Raw genomic sequence first — 16,539 nt, 5'->3', positions numbered from 1 at the left:
AATATAGCAAAGGTGGACCGGCACAGATACAGCAATGAATTATGGTCCAAAGGTTGTCGAGATCTGGTAACCAGAATACATGTGCCCATTACGTAGGCCTGGGTTCTGAGCAGGGCGGTTCTAGGGGGGGCCAACAGGGGCCAGTGCCCCCGTAACTCCGAGTCTGGACCCCCCTGTGGCCCCCCCGGCATCAAGAATACAATGACAGATTTCTTGTAATGATTTTGTTTTGAAGGGAAAGGCAGAAATAAAGTGTCTCAGCAGTTTACTACCAATCAAAATTGCTGAAACTATAAACACTGTTTAGTCTGAATGAAAGGTTTATCTTTTTTTCCGGGTTGTATGTGCACCCTAACAAAAAAGCCGGCCCCAACCTGGCCCCCCTATTAAAACTGGTCTAGAACCGCCACTGGTACTGAGCATGAATCGGACTAGCTATGGCTGCGTTGCCCATCACTGTCGCGGAACAGCTTTGGTATGTGGGATGTTCTGTAAAACAGAAAACGACAACACAATCAGCATGAAACGAAAGCAAAGAATCCGGCTAACTGAAAGCTCACTGTCTGTGATGTCACAATAAGTTTCGCCCGTCTCTCTTTCAGGTTTGTTAAGGTCCTTCTTGAAGGCAGGCTGGGCCTTTCGGGACCATGTTGGCTCTACGATCACCGATCACATTCCTTCTCACCAGCCTGCTCTGTGTCAGCCAGCTGCAGCAGGGCCGCGCCGTGGACACCTCAGGTGAGAATCTCTTCATTAACCAGACACATGTGAAGTAGCATCATCAAAAGTATTTTTTTCTGTCCTTTTTAATGTTTTGTTGCATTAACGTAGTGTTCTCTTATGACGAGGAAGTGTTTCTAACCCTACTTTGGTGAAAACACTGTATAAGACAATTGACTTTACTCACTTACAAAATCAGTTTGTACACTGCACAGTGGTTTTTTTTAGCAATACAAAAAAAGAATAACTTTTAAGACAGTATTTTTGAACAGTTTTTCACATAAAGTAGAATATATTCCTAAACAGAATACCATCTTCGTGGTGATAGGGTTGCTATCTGAATATATTCTGAATACAAGATGAAATGCTTTCAAAGTGACTCAGATGTCAGCTTTCGTTCTGTATGAACAAAGAAAAATATATTCACCAAAACTCTTTAAATAGCAGAACTTGAAGGTGCAGTGATGCTGTCCTCTTGTGGCTGAAGACTTTAAGACACAGAGCTCAAGACATGTATTTATTTATTTTTTTTTTAAATGCTGATAAAGCAGAGCACCCCCAATTTACTTAAAGCTTTAAGTTGACTGAAGTTGTCTGCCCTCATATGTCCAGTGTGCAAAATGTAATCCCCATGAGATGTAATTTGAGAGGAAAAATAAGCAGTTTCAGCTATTCAAGAATGGTTTGATGTCTCACTTCATAAGAACAACGACAGTATCATAACTTCCATACAGGCGCTCATCGTCACGGCTTTGTTAAAGTTCGACTAATGTCTCTTTATTCATCGCATCCACACAAAGTTATTGCACATCTCCGGCTTTCAAATGGACATTTTGATCATCAGTAGCAAATATTTCATAGTTGTAAATGGATTTCTAGTTCATACACCTTTTTTAAAATCTGCACTATAACATGACAATGACTAAAGAAACAGTTAGGTACATGCCTTTGACACTGCTGAGGTGGTGGCACCCTCTAGTGGTGTATCTTCATACAACATCATGACTCGAGGCCTCTTCCACAGTCAGTGTATAGATCATGGGTAAATCAATGGGAACTTTATGACTGTGCGTGTAAGCATTTCATAAATGGATATTATGTAAAATTCTCATCTTTCAGATCGCGTTAATCAATGACGCAGTAATGTCGAGCACTCCAAACTGTGCTGAAGGTTTACCGGTTGCTCAGTCTGTAGATTCGGACGTGTGCCGCATTAGATTTAGTTTCTGCTTGCACAGAGGAGATCGTGTTCCTCCCGTGACTGAGATGTTAAATGCCTTCCTACACTTTGTGTGACGGCGTGATTAAACGTGATCACACCTCACAGTGTTGCCACTCCTAATGTGTGCTTCCAGAGCCCCCAAAAAAATGTATTCATCTAATGGCAGGGGGAAACATCTCTCTCCCTGCATGCATTCATGAAACAATGGCAAACTTACTGCAACTTGATGAGTCATCGTCTGACTCGGATTGAGTCATTTATGTCAAAAAGGATCATAAAAGTTCTTTAGTTACAGGGGGGATAATCATGCACCGGAGAGTAATGGAATGTGTTCAGACAGCTCGTGTAATCAGCGTTGTCATTGTGACGGCAGCGACGCTTTTCAGCATCTGTAGGTGCCGTATTTCAACCTCTCTTGATAACGGAGACACGTCCTGATGAAAAATGAATAGATATGTAAACGAAAAAAGACTTAAATCTATCAATCCGACTGTTGGCAGCCTTTGATAAATGGGAATACCGAACCTTGAACCAGATGGTGGTACAGGAAGATTCCCGTGCAAAGCAGGCCTGAAGGACTAAACAGACAGTTTTCTTCTGCCCCTTTAAAAGTTTCACAACGTTCATCTGTCAGTGAGATTTATTGACTCAGTTTCCTGTTCATGGTTTATCTCAGGCAAGGGGGGAAAAAAAAGACGTCTATGTCACACATGGATTAGTTCAAAAACCAAAAAATGTGTTTCTTCTCGTTGTTGGAGTTGAATGTTTGAGCTTGGCATACGCGCAACGTTTCACAGTAGAAGGCTGTTTTTCTCTTTGCCAAACTGAAAATCTGATTTTAGGAGGGAGAGGTCCAATATATACATTGTCCGTATACACTGAGAATGAACTTTACTTATACCATGGTCTGGGGGAATACTCGATTCTGATTGGCTGCAGGGTGTCCATTAACCCCTGATATATGGACCCCTACTAAGTAGTTCCAGTCAAATTGACTGTTCACCGCTGTAAATTAATGCGCTAGTTGGCGTATCAAATCTGAATATTTTATTTCCAGCACTGAGTGCAGTCCGTCAGTCCTTCAGTGTCTTATCCTCTGAACACCACAGGGTGGCGACTGTAACACACAAGCTGCAGAAAGTTCACTTCCCTTCTAAATTTACTGATACGCGAATAATCTCTCATCCCGTTCGCTGTTCAGCTCTCTACTTCAGGCTGCGGCCACAGTAACGTTACACACGGCCGGTCATTTGTTCGTGAAAATCTTGCTATTGATTTGGGGACAATGACATGACTGGTTTGCTAGCTAATCGTGTTAGCTAGCATACTGTCAAATTATATTTACTGTTTGTCAACCGTGCGCAATGCTATTGACTTTGAATCTTGCTAGCATAGCGTTAGCTTTCTGGCTCATCGCTGAGCGGACTAGCATATCTCCCGTTGCCAAGTCGTATCTATGATCCGTCCTATTTACTGGAGGAGTGAACAACGTCTCCGTTGCATAAGAATCTTACGGGAGAGTAATGATAGTTCCAGGTATTAGTCAAACCCTCAGGCGTTACCAGGGAAACTAAGTTATGGCGTGTGAAAAACTTTATATTTTGATTGTAAAACGCATGAAAATGTAAATTAATGGTCCAAATTTCTTTTCTTTGACAAGTGACCATGGTATAAGCGGGATAATGCCCTTCGAGGTGTCCATAAAAAGGGTTTATAGGCCTCCGCGTCGTCCATTAACTCCTGTTTATGGACACCTCGTCGGGCATTATCCCTTACGTAAAGTGGGAGACATCTTACAATTGCGTACGTTTTCTTTGTGATTGTACAGATACAGACAGGTACAGGGGGAACCGTGAGGTCATCACCCAACCGCCTGCGTCTGAGCCAGCGTCCGAACAAGACAGCAGCTTTGGATACAAAGGTACCGTCCCAATGCTAAACACAGCCCTGTTTATCAAGAGCTACCATGTGGAGATCTCACCTGCCTGTCTCTTGTCATCCACGCTGCTGTTGTCACTGCAGCTTACGGAGTAGTTAATCCATCAGCCATCCGTCAGACGTGTACTCCTGCTCCTCCTCCAGTTTTAAAGAATATACTTATTTTACTGACAGCAGAGTATGTCTGATAAAAATGGCATTTTTTTTTTTTATCCAGTTATATCTAAGCTGTCTACTTTTACCTTGGTTTTTATCTTGTAAAAAAAAAAAAAAACGTTTCAAAGAAATAAGCCGTGACAAAGGCAGCGGTCGGTAAAGTGGTGCTCGAGGTTGTGCTGATTCAGAATTTGTCCTTTGACAGACACAGTGTTGAACCCAATTCCCAGGAAGAGGACTACGTTTCCTTTTGCTGACAAAGACTCTTAATACCACTTAATGCCAGTTCAGCAGCCGGAGACCTTAAGTGCTGTGTCCAAAGCCGAGGCGGTTCAATCCCCCTCTCCCTCCGCTTTGACGTTTTACGGGGAGGGCTTTCTGACACGGGATGTAGTGGGATAGAGCAAAAGCTCAGCGTTTAGGAGTTCTTCCCCTCCCGATAGACGCCGCGGTTTTGAAAGTTGACAAAATCCGACTTGCATGCCGAGAGGCCAACAGAAACAAACAGAAAACGAGATGCTAAGATAACAATGTTTTTTTTTTTTTGTCTTTTATCCAAATGGGCAACCATGTGAATGTTTTTATTTCATTTTACGGAATCTAAAATTGGAGCTTTTACTGGTTTCCATCTGATTCCTCAGTTTATGTGGAGCTAATGGCTCAGACAGGGTTTCTTTATCTGTCTCCTTTTTTCTCAAGATAAGCAGCCTGTTTTTTTTTCATACCTAAAATCTTTGCGGCCCAGCAGGGAGGGAGGGGGAAAAAAAAAAAGATGACAGTAAGATTGTGAGAAGTTGAAAGGATGGCCAAGTCTTAACGACTGATAAGACCATCCGGGTGACTGCCGGTTTGCCAATTTGGAGGGAGACGGAGAAGAGCGGAGGCACGGCCGTCCGCGTGAGCGTTTGCTCAGCGCGTTGCGGATTGGTGAAGGCTGTCCTCGTTCCTGCTGCAACACTCTCCGCGACCCTGAGCCACTGACAAAATGGGCAAGGATACAAACGAGTGGAGGGAAATGAAAGACCCAAAGAGCTGTCACAGATTACAGGTAACAGGTAGAGTGGAGAGTCGGTATATGGGAAATAAGAGCCGGAGTGGGGAAAATAATGTCGTTGAAATGCGCGGCTAATGGCAGGGATGTGTTATAACACAACTGTCTTGCACGTACATCTGCACGGCTCATGCAGTCGACTGCGTTTCACTCCTGATGTCAGGTACGGACACCAAAAAAGAAAAAGAAAACACATGTCTGTATTTTTCATGGGCAAAACAGTCAACAGTCACTGACAGAGGGGCTGGTCGAGGCCAGGTTTGTTGCTCTGCGGAGATTCCAAATTATTTATTCCATCATAAATATTTTGGGGATTTGGCTTTGTGCTTTATTTGGAGATATTTCCTCCCCCCCCCCCGGCTCCGCACCAACTGGAAAGCTACTTTGGAGTGAAATAAATAAATAAAAATAGGTCTCAGCTCTTGGCACTGCCTCCTTGAAATCCTTGCCATTTTTTTCTGTTGCCGCGTTGCCATGAAGACGCGCGCGTCTTTGTGTCCGTTTTTTTTTTTTTTTTCACCATCTGTTCCGGGGAAATATTGGTGTTGGAGACGCTTTGGATCGCGACCAAATTTTGCGAAATGCACGATGGAATATACACACTGCCAAACGTATTGTGCACTGTTGAGGCCACGCATGCATAAAGAGCTCCTCTGTTGAACCAATCATTTGCGCTTTAAGCCCCTGATGTGTGTTATTCCTGAAAATATTGTGAAATGAGACCAATTATGCGGCAATTACAAAACCCAGATCATATTTGTCCTCTACAGCGGTATGCTATGACTGCAGTTATATAGCGGGGATAATATTGACTTGGAAGAAATATAGGAATGTGGACAATCAGAGCCCCTGTTGATTGTCTTGTAGGGGACAAAGAAGCACAATAGCAACAATGCACGTAAATAAAGCAGAATACTGAGGGATATGGCAATACAAATGGCGAAAATGTAGGCTATATATAGATAAATATGTAGTTTCCAGTACCATTATGTTGCTGCAAACATCGGGGGGGGAAAGAAAAACACACAAGAAGGCAACGAGGACTGTGAAAGGGTTTCATGATTGGATGGAAAATTGAGTGCATGTTTCTAAAAAGGCACGACTGCGCTCGTAGTGGGTCTGTAATCTCCCGTATTTTACTGGCTGTTTACCAACTGTGATGGCTCATCTCAGAGAGCGGGCTCCATTCAACGGAGCCACCAGTGGTCCACAATGGGCAATTAAGAGGATTTGAGGCGGGAGGGTCAGGGAGGGGCCGGGGGACATAAACTTGATTCGGTCTAAAATGTGAATTCGAAAGACGAGGAGCGTCGTTGCTGCGTGTGTTTTTTTTTTTTGGAGTTTTGTCTAAATACATAATTATCTCTGTTTTTCTTGTTACTAATTTTGGCTGCACGTGTCCAGGAATTTTCAAACATTCTTTTCACCGCGGGAATTATTCATGTAGTCAGCTCGGCATATTTCTGTGGCGTCGTGCAGTTTTGTGCTCTGCCTGCATATTATTCTACCGTGGCTCTGGAGGATTCTCCTTCAGCGTGGAGGAGGGAGAATTTAGGAAGCAGACTGAATTTTAAGCTTGAATACCAATAATGCATTTCACAGCAAAGACTAAAACCTCCTCCATGTTGGCAATTTGGGGGTTAGGGTTCTTTTTTAGTTTGTTAAAGGACAAGTTCACCCAAAAATGAAACTTAAGTCATTATTTCATCACCCGGATGCCGATAAAAAGTTTTGTCGTCCACTGGACATTTCTGGAGCTTCACAGCAAAAGAGCTTTGCAGTTGCATGTAACAGACGGGGACTTGTTTTATAACTTAATAAAACAACTGAAATAAAACATGAAATAGCTCCATATAACTACAGAAGCCCAGAGATCCCAAAATGATGTAAAAAAGCCACAAAAACTTTATTTACGCCCTCGATCCGCGATCGAGCTTGTGCACCAACTTCAGACAGGTACACGTTAGCGCTTTTAGCTAAGCAGGAACACTGAATATTACGGCCTTTTCAAATCCATTTGGGATCTCGGGGCGTTTTTTCCAGAGACTTGGATTACGCCAGATGAGCTGTACGGAGCCATTTCTATCTTCAATATTGGCGTTTTTTTTTTATATGGTGTTTTCAAACAAGTCCTCGTCTGCTCGAGTTGTTCAGAGGGAACGCTGCAGTGCCGCTTTCGCCGTGAAGCTCCAGAAATGTTTGCAGCACAACAAAACTTCACCTGACTTTCCCATCAGCATGGGGGTCATTAGATAATGACTGAATTCTCATATTTGGGTGAACTGTTCCTCTTGATAAACCATACATTAAACGTTTACTATTAATGATGGTTTTTCAAGTGCTACGCTCATTTATAAGCACAGTGGAGGACAGAGGGGATGTCATGACTTTTCTGCTATTACAGCAGCCTGTGCTGCAGGCCTGCAGCCAGCAGAGGGCGTGCTGACCTGCTTTAGATAACCAGAGACATGCTGAGGTTCAGCAGGTCAGCGATGTGACGCTGTATTAGCCGAATCTTATCTCAATTTAAAATGCATTTTATTAAAGTAGAATTCCCCTCAGGCTGACAGATTATTACTTCAACATGTTTGATACTGAGACATAATAAGTTCGGCATTATGTTTCCAGTGATGTCATTTCATTTCCCAGCGGTGTGCTGAGAGGTCACAGGGTGAAAACTCCAAAAAATCGATTGTTGTCATCGAAAGAAGAAGCACATTCCTCCTGCTGCTGCTGCTGCTGCTGCAGGGTGTGGATGAAGGCACATTTAACTAGCTCATTAAGAATACAGTATTCTTCATAAATGACACCTGAGCTGCTCTGTGGCCTTTTTTTCCTTTTTTTTTTATTTTTACAAAGGACCCCAGAGAAAGTGCGCGTCTCTCCGTCCTGATAGGAAGATTAAAAAAACAATCTAAATCATTCATCAAGGTCAAAACCTCCTCGCTTTCAACCGCAGACACACGGTGAAATATTGAGCACGTCTTTGGTTTGGGAAATTCTTCAGTTCATAAAAGGCTCTTCTGAACACATCTGATCATGACGGACACTTGAAGCGTTTTAATTCTGTGCAGCCGATCGGATGCAGCCAACAGTCGCCCTGAAACCACTTGTGTTATGGGACTTGATATTCTTACTATTGGATGTGTCATTTTGCTGTTTTTCCAACATTTATCATGCTGTTGTTGCCAGGATCTTTTTTTAGGGGGGGGGGGGGGGGGGGGTTCATGTGAAAGGCTTCGTGGAGCCTCGTGTTGCCAATGTATCCTTGTGCGGTTAAATGGTGCCTGACTCGCAGGAATCTCCTGCGCACAACAGAAAAAAAAAAAAAGAAAAAGAAAAGCCTCCATCTGGGGTAGGAAAAACCAAACCATCAGTGAGCGCAGAAGACGCACGGCGCCTCATCCAACCAGCGCCAGTCCCACCAAACCCCGGGCGTAAAAGAAAAAAAAAAAACACAACTCCACATTCGAACCAGCAAAGTGAGCGCAACTGCACGCTTTTCTCTCCTGCTCTACTGGCTGTTCTTGCTCTCTACTCATCTGCGGGGGGGGAATAAAAAGCTCATTTTCTGTTCTGAAGTGGAACTAAACAGCGCGTCTTGATCACCGATGAATTCCGCCAAGTTACCGGCATTTGGAAGTGAGGGGTTCGACGGACGGAGCGGAGGGAAAAACCCCAAAGTGGCGCAGAGTGGGATTACTTCTCGACGATGCCTCCGGCTGATCTGAACTTTTGATTCCGGCGTATAGATTCGACCGCGTGAGGAGGAGGAGCGGCTCCGAACATTATCTGTTATCTCGTCTGTCCGTGGAGTTCAGGAACTCTCCTCCAAACGCCGGACCCCCCTCCTCCTCCTCACTCCCTCTCCCTCACCCCTTCACCACCGGCTCTGCGGTAGAAGTTGCGGGTTTAGATGAAATAGACAACCGGGGGATAAAAAAACAACAAAAAAAAGGCGCATTGTGAGTGGATTTACGCCGCGTCCAGCTGCTCTTGAATGATGCCTGCCTGTTTGACGGGGATTTACTTTCTACTGGCGTTTCTACAGATTTGTTCAGGTAATAATCATTTGCTGATCATGCTTTTTTTTTCTTCCCCTTATATCTCACTTTTTTTTGGTTAAAATCGGGGATAGGGGAGTTTCAAAATAAAAGCTCAGAAAGTCATTTCAGTAGCGGTGCGTGGAACAGATTCCTCTAAGTTTGATCCGTGCAGGGGATTTTTTATTTTTATTTTTTTTTGGGGGGCCACCTCTTGATCTGTGTCCTGCATGTTGGCCCCTGACCCACGCTGCTTCGCTGCCAGGTTGCCGAAAGTGACCCATCTTAATCAGCTGTTATCACACTAGTGGACCTTTGGTGCCACGATATGAAGAAAAAGGAAGATAGAGGCAGGTTTATGTGAGAGCGCGCCGTTTTCACGGCATCAGTGGGACGCACGGATGCATGAGAGGCGTCAGAGCAGGACTGGGAGGTTATCATCTTCATCCCCAGTCCTCAGCGGGCGCATGCATTACACGAGTTGCAGGTTAATGAGGATCAGAGAGACTTGGGCAGTCCCATTGCACCAGTCAGGCTTGTGAGGATGCCTTCTTGCCAATGGATAGAGAGGAGGCTGTATCTTGTTCAATGTCGTGCATGCTTAATTCACTGCTGGGCGGTTTGTTTCAATACATGTAATTTTTTTAGAAAGAGGGGGAGATTTGTAGGCACACTGGTAATTAGAGTGACTTCAGGCAGAGAAAAAACAAAAAAAAAAGCATCAGATTATACATGCTGTGTACCTGCCATTAGTGCTGATTTGAGTTAAAAGGTCAATGTTCATTTAGTGATAATTAGCCCAAGAACAACACTGATGCAGAACTGAGATTGCAGGCGGTGATTGTGGCACACGTCAGCAAAGAGCAGTTCTGGTTATCCTGGACGAAATGATTGTAATTCAGATATTATACAGATTATCATCAAATTATGCTGTAAAACTACTTAAAAATAGCACTGGAAGCACTTGACCTTACATTTTCTCAAGGAAAAAGATGGAGCTAATGGAGATCTGAGGGGGGGCCAGTGCCCCTGTAACTCTGAGTCCGGACCCCCTTGTGGCCCCCCCTGACAGGGAGTCTGCATCATGACACAATGACAGATTTCTTGCACTGATTTTGAACTGAAAGTAAAGACAGAAATAAAGTGTATCAGCAGTTTACTACCCAATCGAAATTGTTGAAATTGTAAACGCTGTTTTAAGTTCCATTTATCCCTTGTCTGAATGAGGGATTTGTCTTTTTTTCCCGGGTTGTATGTGCCCCCCAACAAAAAAGCCGGCCCCAACCTGGCCCCCCTATTAAAACTGGTCTAGAACCGCCACTGTATACGCCCATATTCTAAATATAACTGTATCATAAGTTGATGCAACAAGAGCAACAAAAGAAAAAAACATCCCACAGGTAAAAACAGGTTTACTAGTAACAGGTGAAAGTGTCACGATTGGGTGTGAAAGGAGCGTCCTCCCAAGTCGTTCATTAGCGAGGATCGTGGGAGGTTTACCGCTTTGTTAACACACATGATTGGATACAGAATATTTCTAACTGTGCTCTGGTAAAACCGGCTGCGTCCTGTTTTTATTTGCATCTCCCAAACCTTTATGACATTGGAGATGTAAACATATATACGTGGGCTATACTGTATATGTATATGTTGCATATTCTGAGCTGCTGAATGGATTTTTATGAAAATATGCTCCAGTAACCTCAGAAAATTTGGGTCCCTCAGATTCCCCCGCCGGCGCCAGTTGCGTTCACTCTGCAAGACAAAGACAGCTGTCAGTAACATTAGCAGTGGTCACAGAATGAAAAAAGAACAATACGTTTTCGGGCTGACAGTGAGTGATGTCTTCCTCCGCTGCTGGACTTCCTTTATTTGACAGTACAGAGGCAGATTTTTTTTCTTTTTTTTTCTCCCCCAAACTTTGCCCGCTTCAGAACACAATGTGGGTTTAACGCTATTCTTGGCTTGCGACGCCGCTCCTCCAAATTAACATATTACGATAACTTTTTATTTATGTAACGCTTTCCAAAACCGAAGATGATTCACCCAAAGTTCTTCCACACATCCCGTAGCCGAGGCTGCGTGCCGCGCAGTGTAAACGTGCGGACATAGTGCAGCCTTTTCACCAGCTCTCTTCTTAAAAAGTTCAGCGGTGACCCTAAAAAGGAAACATGCTAAGGCTCGCCTGTCCACATCAAGAGGACAAAAATGCGCATGACACCAATTTTCCACTTCGTTGTCTCTCAATTTCCAAACTGACAAACTTGGTAACCACGCGATCCAGTTTCAGGAGCGTTCCGAGGAGACGTGTGCTTAAGTTAGACATGTCTTCTTAGAAAGTTCCCTGATTCCTCTGCAATTTGAACTTAAGTGCGAGCAACAAACTGTCAACAAAGGACTTCAAGGGTCAATAAAATCGTTCTAATTGCCCCTGACTGTTGCTTTATTCGCTTGAGGCACCCTTACAGGAAACCTATCCTCTGCTGGAGGAATGTATCCAGTGATCTTGCCGATCGAGCAAAGGGAGCTCTCTTCTTCTCTTTTTAGCTTTTTGGCCACAGTTACAGTGCAGTCGAGCGTATCCGACGCATTGTCTGTGATGGTCGTCAGCCAAAATATATGGGTTGAAAGAGTCGATAAGGAACGCCGAATGCACGCGGCGCGTCCTGTTTAAACACGTGTGCGCGTGTGTTTACCACATCCCCGTCCGCCCCGTAGATTGCAGGGATTTTCAAACATTATTGCTGGGAGAGCTGCCAGGCTCGTGTGCCTGTCCTTGAAAATGAGCCGTGCCTAACGAATTGCAATCAAAATGATTACATGTTTTCCCCCCCAAACCTGCTTTCGTTCAATGTATACCAACTGATCCCCCCTGTGTGGTATCCTCGCCGTAGCATATAAACACGCGATGGCTCGTGATTCGAACATCGTGCTCCTCAAGAAGCTCCTGTTAAGTGACTCCATCGTACTCAGAGCAAAAGGGAAAACCTGAACTCCCCTCCGCCTGAGAGTTTAATCTCCGCGTGATAAATCTGCCAGCGGTAATTGGACGATACATAATAATCTAAATGAAGGCCATTAAAAGCATACGCTCGTGTCGAGATGGCTTTGTCCCTTTCATCCCGCGGATCTAAATTATGCGTCCCCGGAGTGATGCTGTGACCGGCCTCGCCGCTCTGCCGGCTTTTGTTTGATGGCCTGTAAACACTCTCCAAAAAAAACAAAAAAAAAAACAACCAAGAGATTCACTAGAGAATAAAAGAATGGCCCCTCCTGGTATTCTTGATTTTCGCGGTCGTCTCACAATCGAAGCGCACAGGGTTAATATCGTCATAACTGAACTAATAACTAGGCTAATTACTTTAGCAATAAGCGAACCAAGGGCCCTCTGAGGCTTACTTTACCTCCGCAGACCCTCTCGTCAGTGTGTTGCCAGAGAACGAGCGAGTACAAGAGGGGCTCAGAGACCCGCAGAACGCAGCTTAACTCCATCGCCGGTGCAGTGTGTAACCCCCACGGGGGAACAGTTCGACTGAGGCGCACGGCCGACCCGCCGGAGTTAGTTGTGCGCCGGTCAGAGTTCATGTGTGCTTGCTCACGCTGCTTCGGCGACTGACACTCATTGCTGCGAGAGGTTGACTGTTGTGACCCGAAACACCGCGCGGCACTTGTTACAGAACGCCGGACCTTTAAGCGACGATGGCTTGATTGGGTGGAGGCTGGCCTCCGCTGCGTCGCCCCCCCCCTAAGCTAACAAGAGTCCCCGCGGTCTTTGTGATGGTGACAGTGATGAGCCGAGTCCCACTGCTAATGAGGACTCCTTCGCCATGGATGATGGGGCTGATGGGACATCTTTGTACTGGAGTTCCTTTGTGTGCTGGATGGAATTGTCAAATACCTCCTGTTCTTTCCTGAGGAATAACGCAGCTAATAAGCTGCGCTGCGGAGCGGCGTGGTTGGGAAAGCATCTTCATTAATGTTGTTTATCCGTTTACATCTGTGAGAGGAATAAGGAATGTGTTGAAGGTGTGGCTGCTCTCTGCTGCTTTATTCACTCCGACTGAGAAAGTACCGAACATACGCTGTTCCTTAAAGAAGGTGCACTGAATGCTAATTTGGTACCTTGCTTTTTCAGCATCGAATCCTTTAGATCCATCCAACCCGTTTTTTTTTCCCGGACTTAAATCAGGCTAATCCTGCGATTATATTTTGACAGAGTTCAGTCAGATGCCCGCCATAAACCTTACACTACGAGCTCGTCGCCATACAGAGCATCCACACACCGAGGCGCGACCCTAAAAATGAGGTCGTGCCGAATGAGCGCTGTTCGGCGCAGATGTTTTCGGGTCATTATTACTCGACAGATACCCGTGAGGACTCGAGAGCTATTCCGGCAGAAATAACCAAGACTGGTTTCCCCTCTTGTCTCTCAAACCCCAGCAGACGCTGCGGCAATTGTTTGGATCTGGCTGAATGTGCATAAATGCATACGTAATGGTGTCGGCGTAAGCTTGTTTTTATTAATGTGTGTTTGCGGATTGTGTGCCGAAAGCTGTGATTCGTGATTCTCGCCCCTGTTTACTCGCCGGTTTCCCTGTGGTGCCGCGAGGCCGAGCGTGGTTGCCAGCCACCGGGGAGGGGGAATCTACTGAGAGCTTTTAACAAGTGCCTGCGGGCCTGGAGTTCACAGGTCATCACACCTCCACACGGGCACACACATACCTACACACTCCTGCACACACTACTCCTTATTTTTGGGGGGAGGGGGGGGGGGATCAATTCCTGTCTTAAAGCCTCACAGAGGTAGCTGGTTTCCGTGTCTGAGGGATCCTCCCACAACCATACTTCCTCCTTCAACCTTTTCCGCTCATCCCTGTAAAAAGAACCACAGCGTAGGTCATCTGTCCAGTCAGCGATTTTAATTGTTTGCATGAGCAAGCTCTTATTAAAGCACAGTAGTACCTTCTTGAGGTGGGACAACAACTCAAGCATGAGCTAAAACAAGAAACAAGATGATGACATTTTCATCCAAATGTTGACAATATTGTAGGGATGACCATTGGCAGCAGAACGGTCTGGAAAGTTCACAACATGATATCACTTTACTGTAATGCAGCCTTTAAGACCCGGAAAAAGACAGCGCTCCATCTAAGAAGATATAAAGTCTCATATAGTGATTAAGTAACGAAATCATAAAAACATTTTACTTTGAAGGTACAAAGGGACGAAGCCGAGCATAAAGTTGAAATATTAAACTTGTAGTTTCATGGTCACAGCCGCCTCAGTGAGGTATTAAATCAGCCAGACACAGTTTGCACCAAACAAAAATTATTCTGTCATCGATTTAAGCTGACCGTGTCACAGATCGCATCGTAAAAAAATGAAAGGTCGCTGAAAATAAGCTTAATATTGACACAATAATGCTTAGCAGAACTACTTGTCATGTTCCTTTGTTAAATCTTTCTGCCACCCCCGGAGATGCCGCGCGCAGCTCCCTTCAACATCATTGTCAGGAGAACCTTAAACGGTGAGCCAACGCTCATCTGGACAGGCTGGCCCAGAAATTCCCGTGGGTTTGTGGTTTTCTCCGGGCTGTTTGTTCTCCTTTGGCCTCCGTTTCCTGTTCTGAGGTCAGTGTCCAGCTGGCTGTGCGCTGAGGCACTTCGGGTAATTACTCCTCTAAATAAACCTGCTCTTGATAGTTTGCAGTTTTTACAAGTGATTTGTGAGGACATCCCGCACCTCGTACGCTGTAATCGTCAGATCTTTCTTTTACTTCTTTATCAGACAAACAAAACTGAAACAAAGTGTTTGCGTCCCTGTGACCTTACAGCTCGTCCGTCTGTGCTGGCAGTGATTGAAATGCTGCGGCGATTGCTTCCAGAGTGGCGCTGGACGGTATTCCTCGAGAGTAATGGGGAGAATTAATATTTTGAAAGGACAGCTTTAAAGGTCACGGACCTCGGAGATGCTTCTCAAGATTACCTCTGTGTGAGTCATCTCCTCGCCAGTCAGGCGGCTAATAATCAATAGAATCCATATGCTCCCGGCAACTTGTCTCATGGAGTCGATAAGCCGAGGAACTCGGAGCTGCTGGTGCGTTCAGTTCAATTGACTGTTAAAAAAATTATAATTAAAAAAAAAAAAAAACGTTCGTAGGGCTTGATTTGAAGATTTTATGACATTAGCTTGCCATTCCTGATAATCAAAATGTGTTCTGACAGCCTTGATCAGAACACATCTGAACCGACCCCCGGTCCTTCAGCGGCGATGAGGCGAGCGGTCGGATCAGCGCGAGTATCACGCCCTCAGGAGTGACCTTGTTATCACAGCGAGAGGACCTACCTAATGTTACCTTCATTACGCGGAGGTTGGGGTCGGAATGCGGTCTCTCGAAGCATCTCGAGCACTTTCACATGCAGGCTCATTAACTGGTGGGAGAGCCGGTGGGAGATATTTGTATTATGTAGGACCTCGCAGGGCGTGTGACGCGCTGTGAATGGTGATTTTTCAAGGGGAGATATTTGCCAAAAACAAATACCTGGAGCCTGTGTGTTTCTGTTCGATCGCTTCTTAGACTCTAAAGCCGGATTTCTTGCATTCTGAAGCGAATTTACAATCCCGTTAAAGAGATTCTTTGTTTACTTTGCTTGATCCGGGGATTTGCGGCATCTAACGAGCGATGCGATGTGATATGCCATCATCTATTCCACGGTAATGATGGCCATCTTTTTGCAATATCCTAAGCCTCTTTGATTGCGATTCCCTCATCGTATTACGCCGCTTTTATTACATTTACTTGAGGCTTTTGAAGTCTCCCTGACCAGTTCGCAAGAAAAAGAAATTAATCTATTTATTTTCTCATCAAGAATCTTCAAATTTTCCATCTGCTGATTCGACCCGAGAGTTTATATAACTAAGACTTGTGTCATCAAAAAAAGAGGAGAAAAATAGGGCCTTGGATCGGCGGCTGTACTTTCTTACATTCCATTTTCCCTGTGCAGCGCTGGGTAACATTTTAGCCGAAGGCCGTCTTTCAGAAGTCCATACAACAAGGGGTTGCAGAGTGGTATGGTAGCCAATGGCGTCTTATCATGTTGGGGGGGAAAAAAAAGTGCCTCAGGTTAATGGGGGCGTAGGAAAGGAAAAGCAGCGTGGGTAGGGAGGGTCTCAAGGTGTTAGGAAAGAGGGGGGAGCTGTGACACCTGCAGACTTCGGCGGCCGCGTTCTGAAATGCAGTAATTAACTCCATGTTCAGAATCTGTGTGCATGAGCGCCGAGATAAAAGGAAACTTCAGACAGCCATTAATCTCACAGACGTTTTTTTTCCTCCCGCAACTTTTCTAAACCAATAAGAACCGAGAGGGGCACAGAAATACACTTTATTTCCCATCAATTTCCAAAAGTAC

The 16,539-nt window shown here is 44.9% G+C and overlaps 1 protein-coding gene across 4 annotated transcripts in view; it reads left to right on the top strand.

Annotated features, from left to right (window-relative positions):
- Positions 1-16,539, top strand: part of LOC115594478 (roundabout homolog 1-like) — a 99,267-nt gene that overhangs the window by 5,672 nt on the left and 77,056 nt on the right. For 3 of the 4 annotated variants that reach the window (XM_030438568.1, XM_030438569.1, XM_030438570.1), the window contains exons 2-3: positions 603-738; positions 3,771-3,863. In XM_030438568.1, coding sequence (XP_030294428.1) covers positions 648-738; positions 3,771-3,863 — 184 coding nt within the window. In that variant the 5' untranslated portion in view covers positions 603-647. Of the gene's footprint in view, positions 1-602; positions 739-3,770; positions 3,864-8,317; positions 9,149-16,539 lie in introns of those variants that run through there. The other variant, XM_030438571.1, reaches the window with a different exon arrangement.

The sequence above is a fragment of the Sparus aurata genome, chromosome 13 (assembly GCF_900880675.1).
Source record: "Sparus aurata chromosome 13, fSpaAur1.1, whole genome shotgun sequence".
Taxonomy (NCBI): domain Eukaryota; kingdom Metazoa; phylum Chordata; class Actinopteri; order Spariformes; family Sparidae; genus Sparus; species Sparus aurata.
The sequence above is the reverse complement of the archived record's forward strand: the minus strand, read 5'-3'. Positions and strand labels throughout refer to the sequence as shown.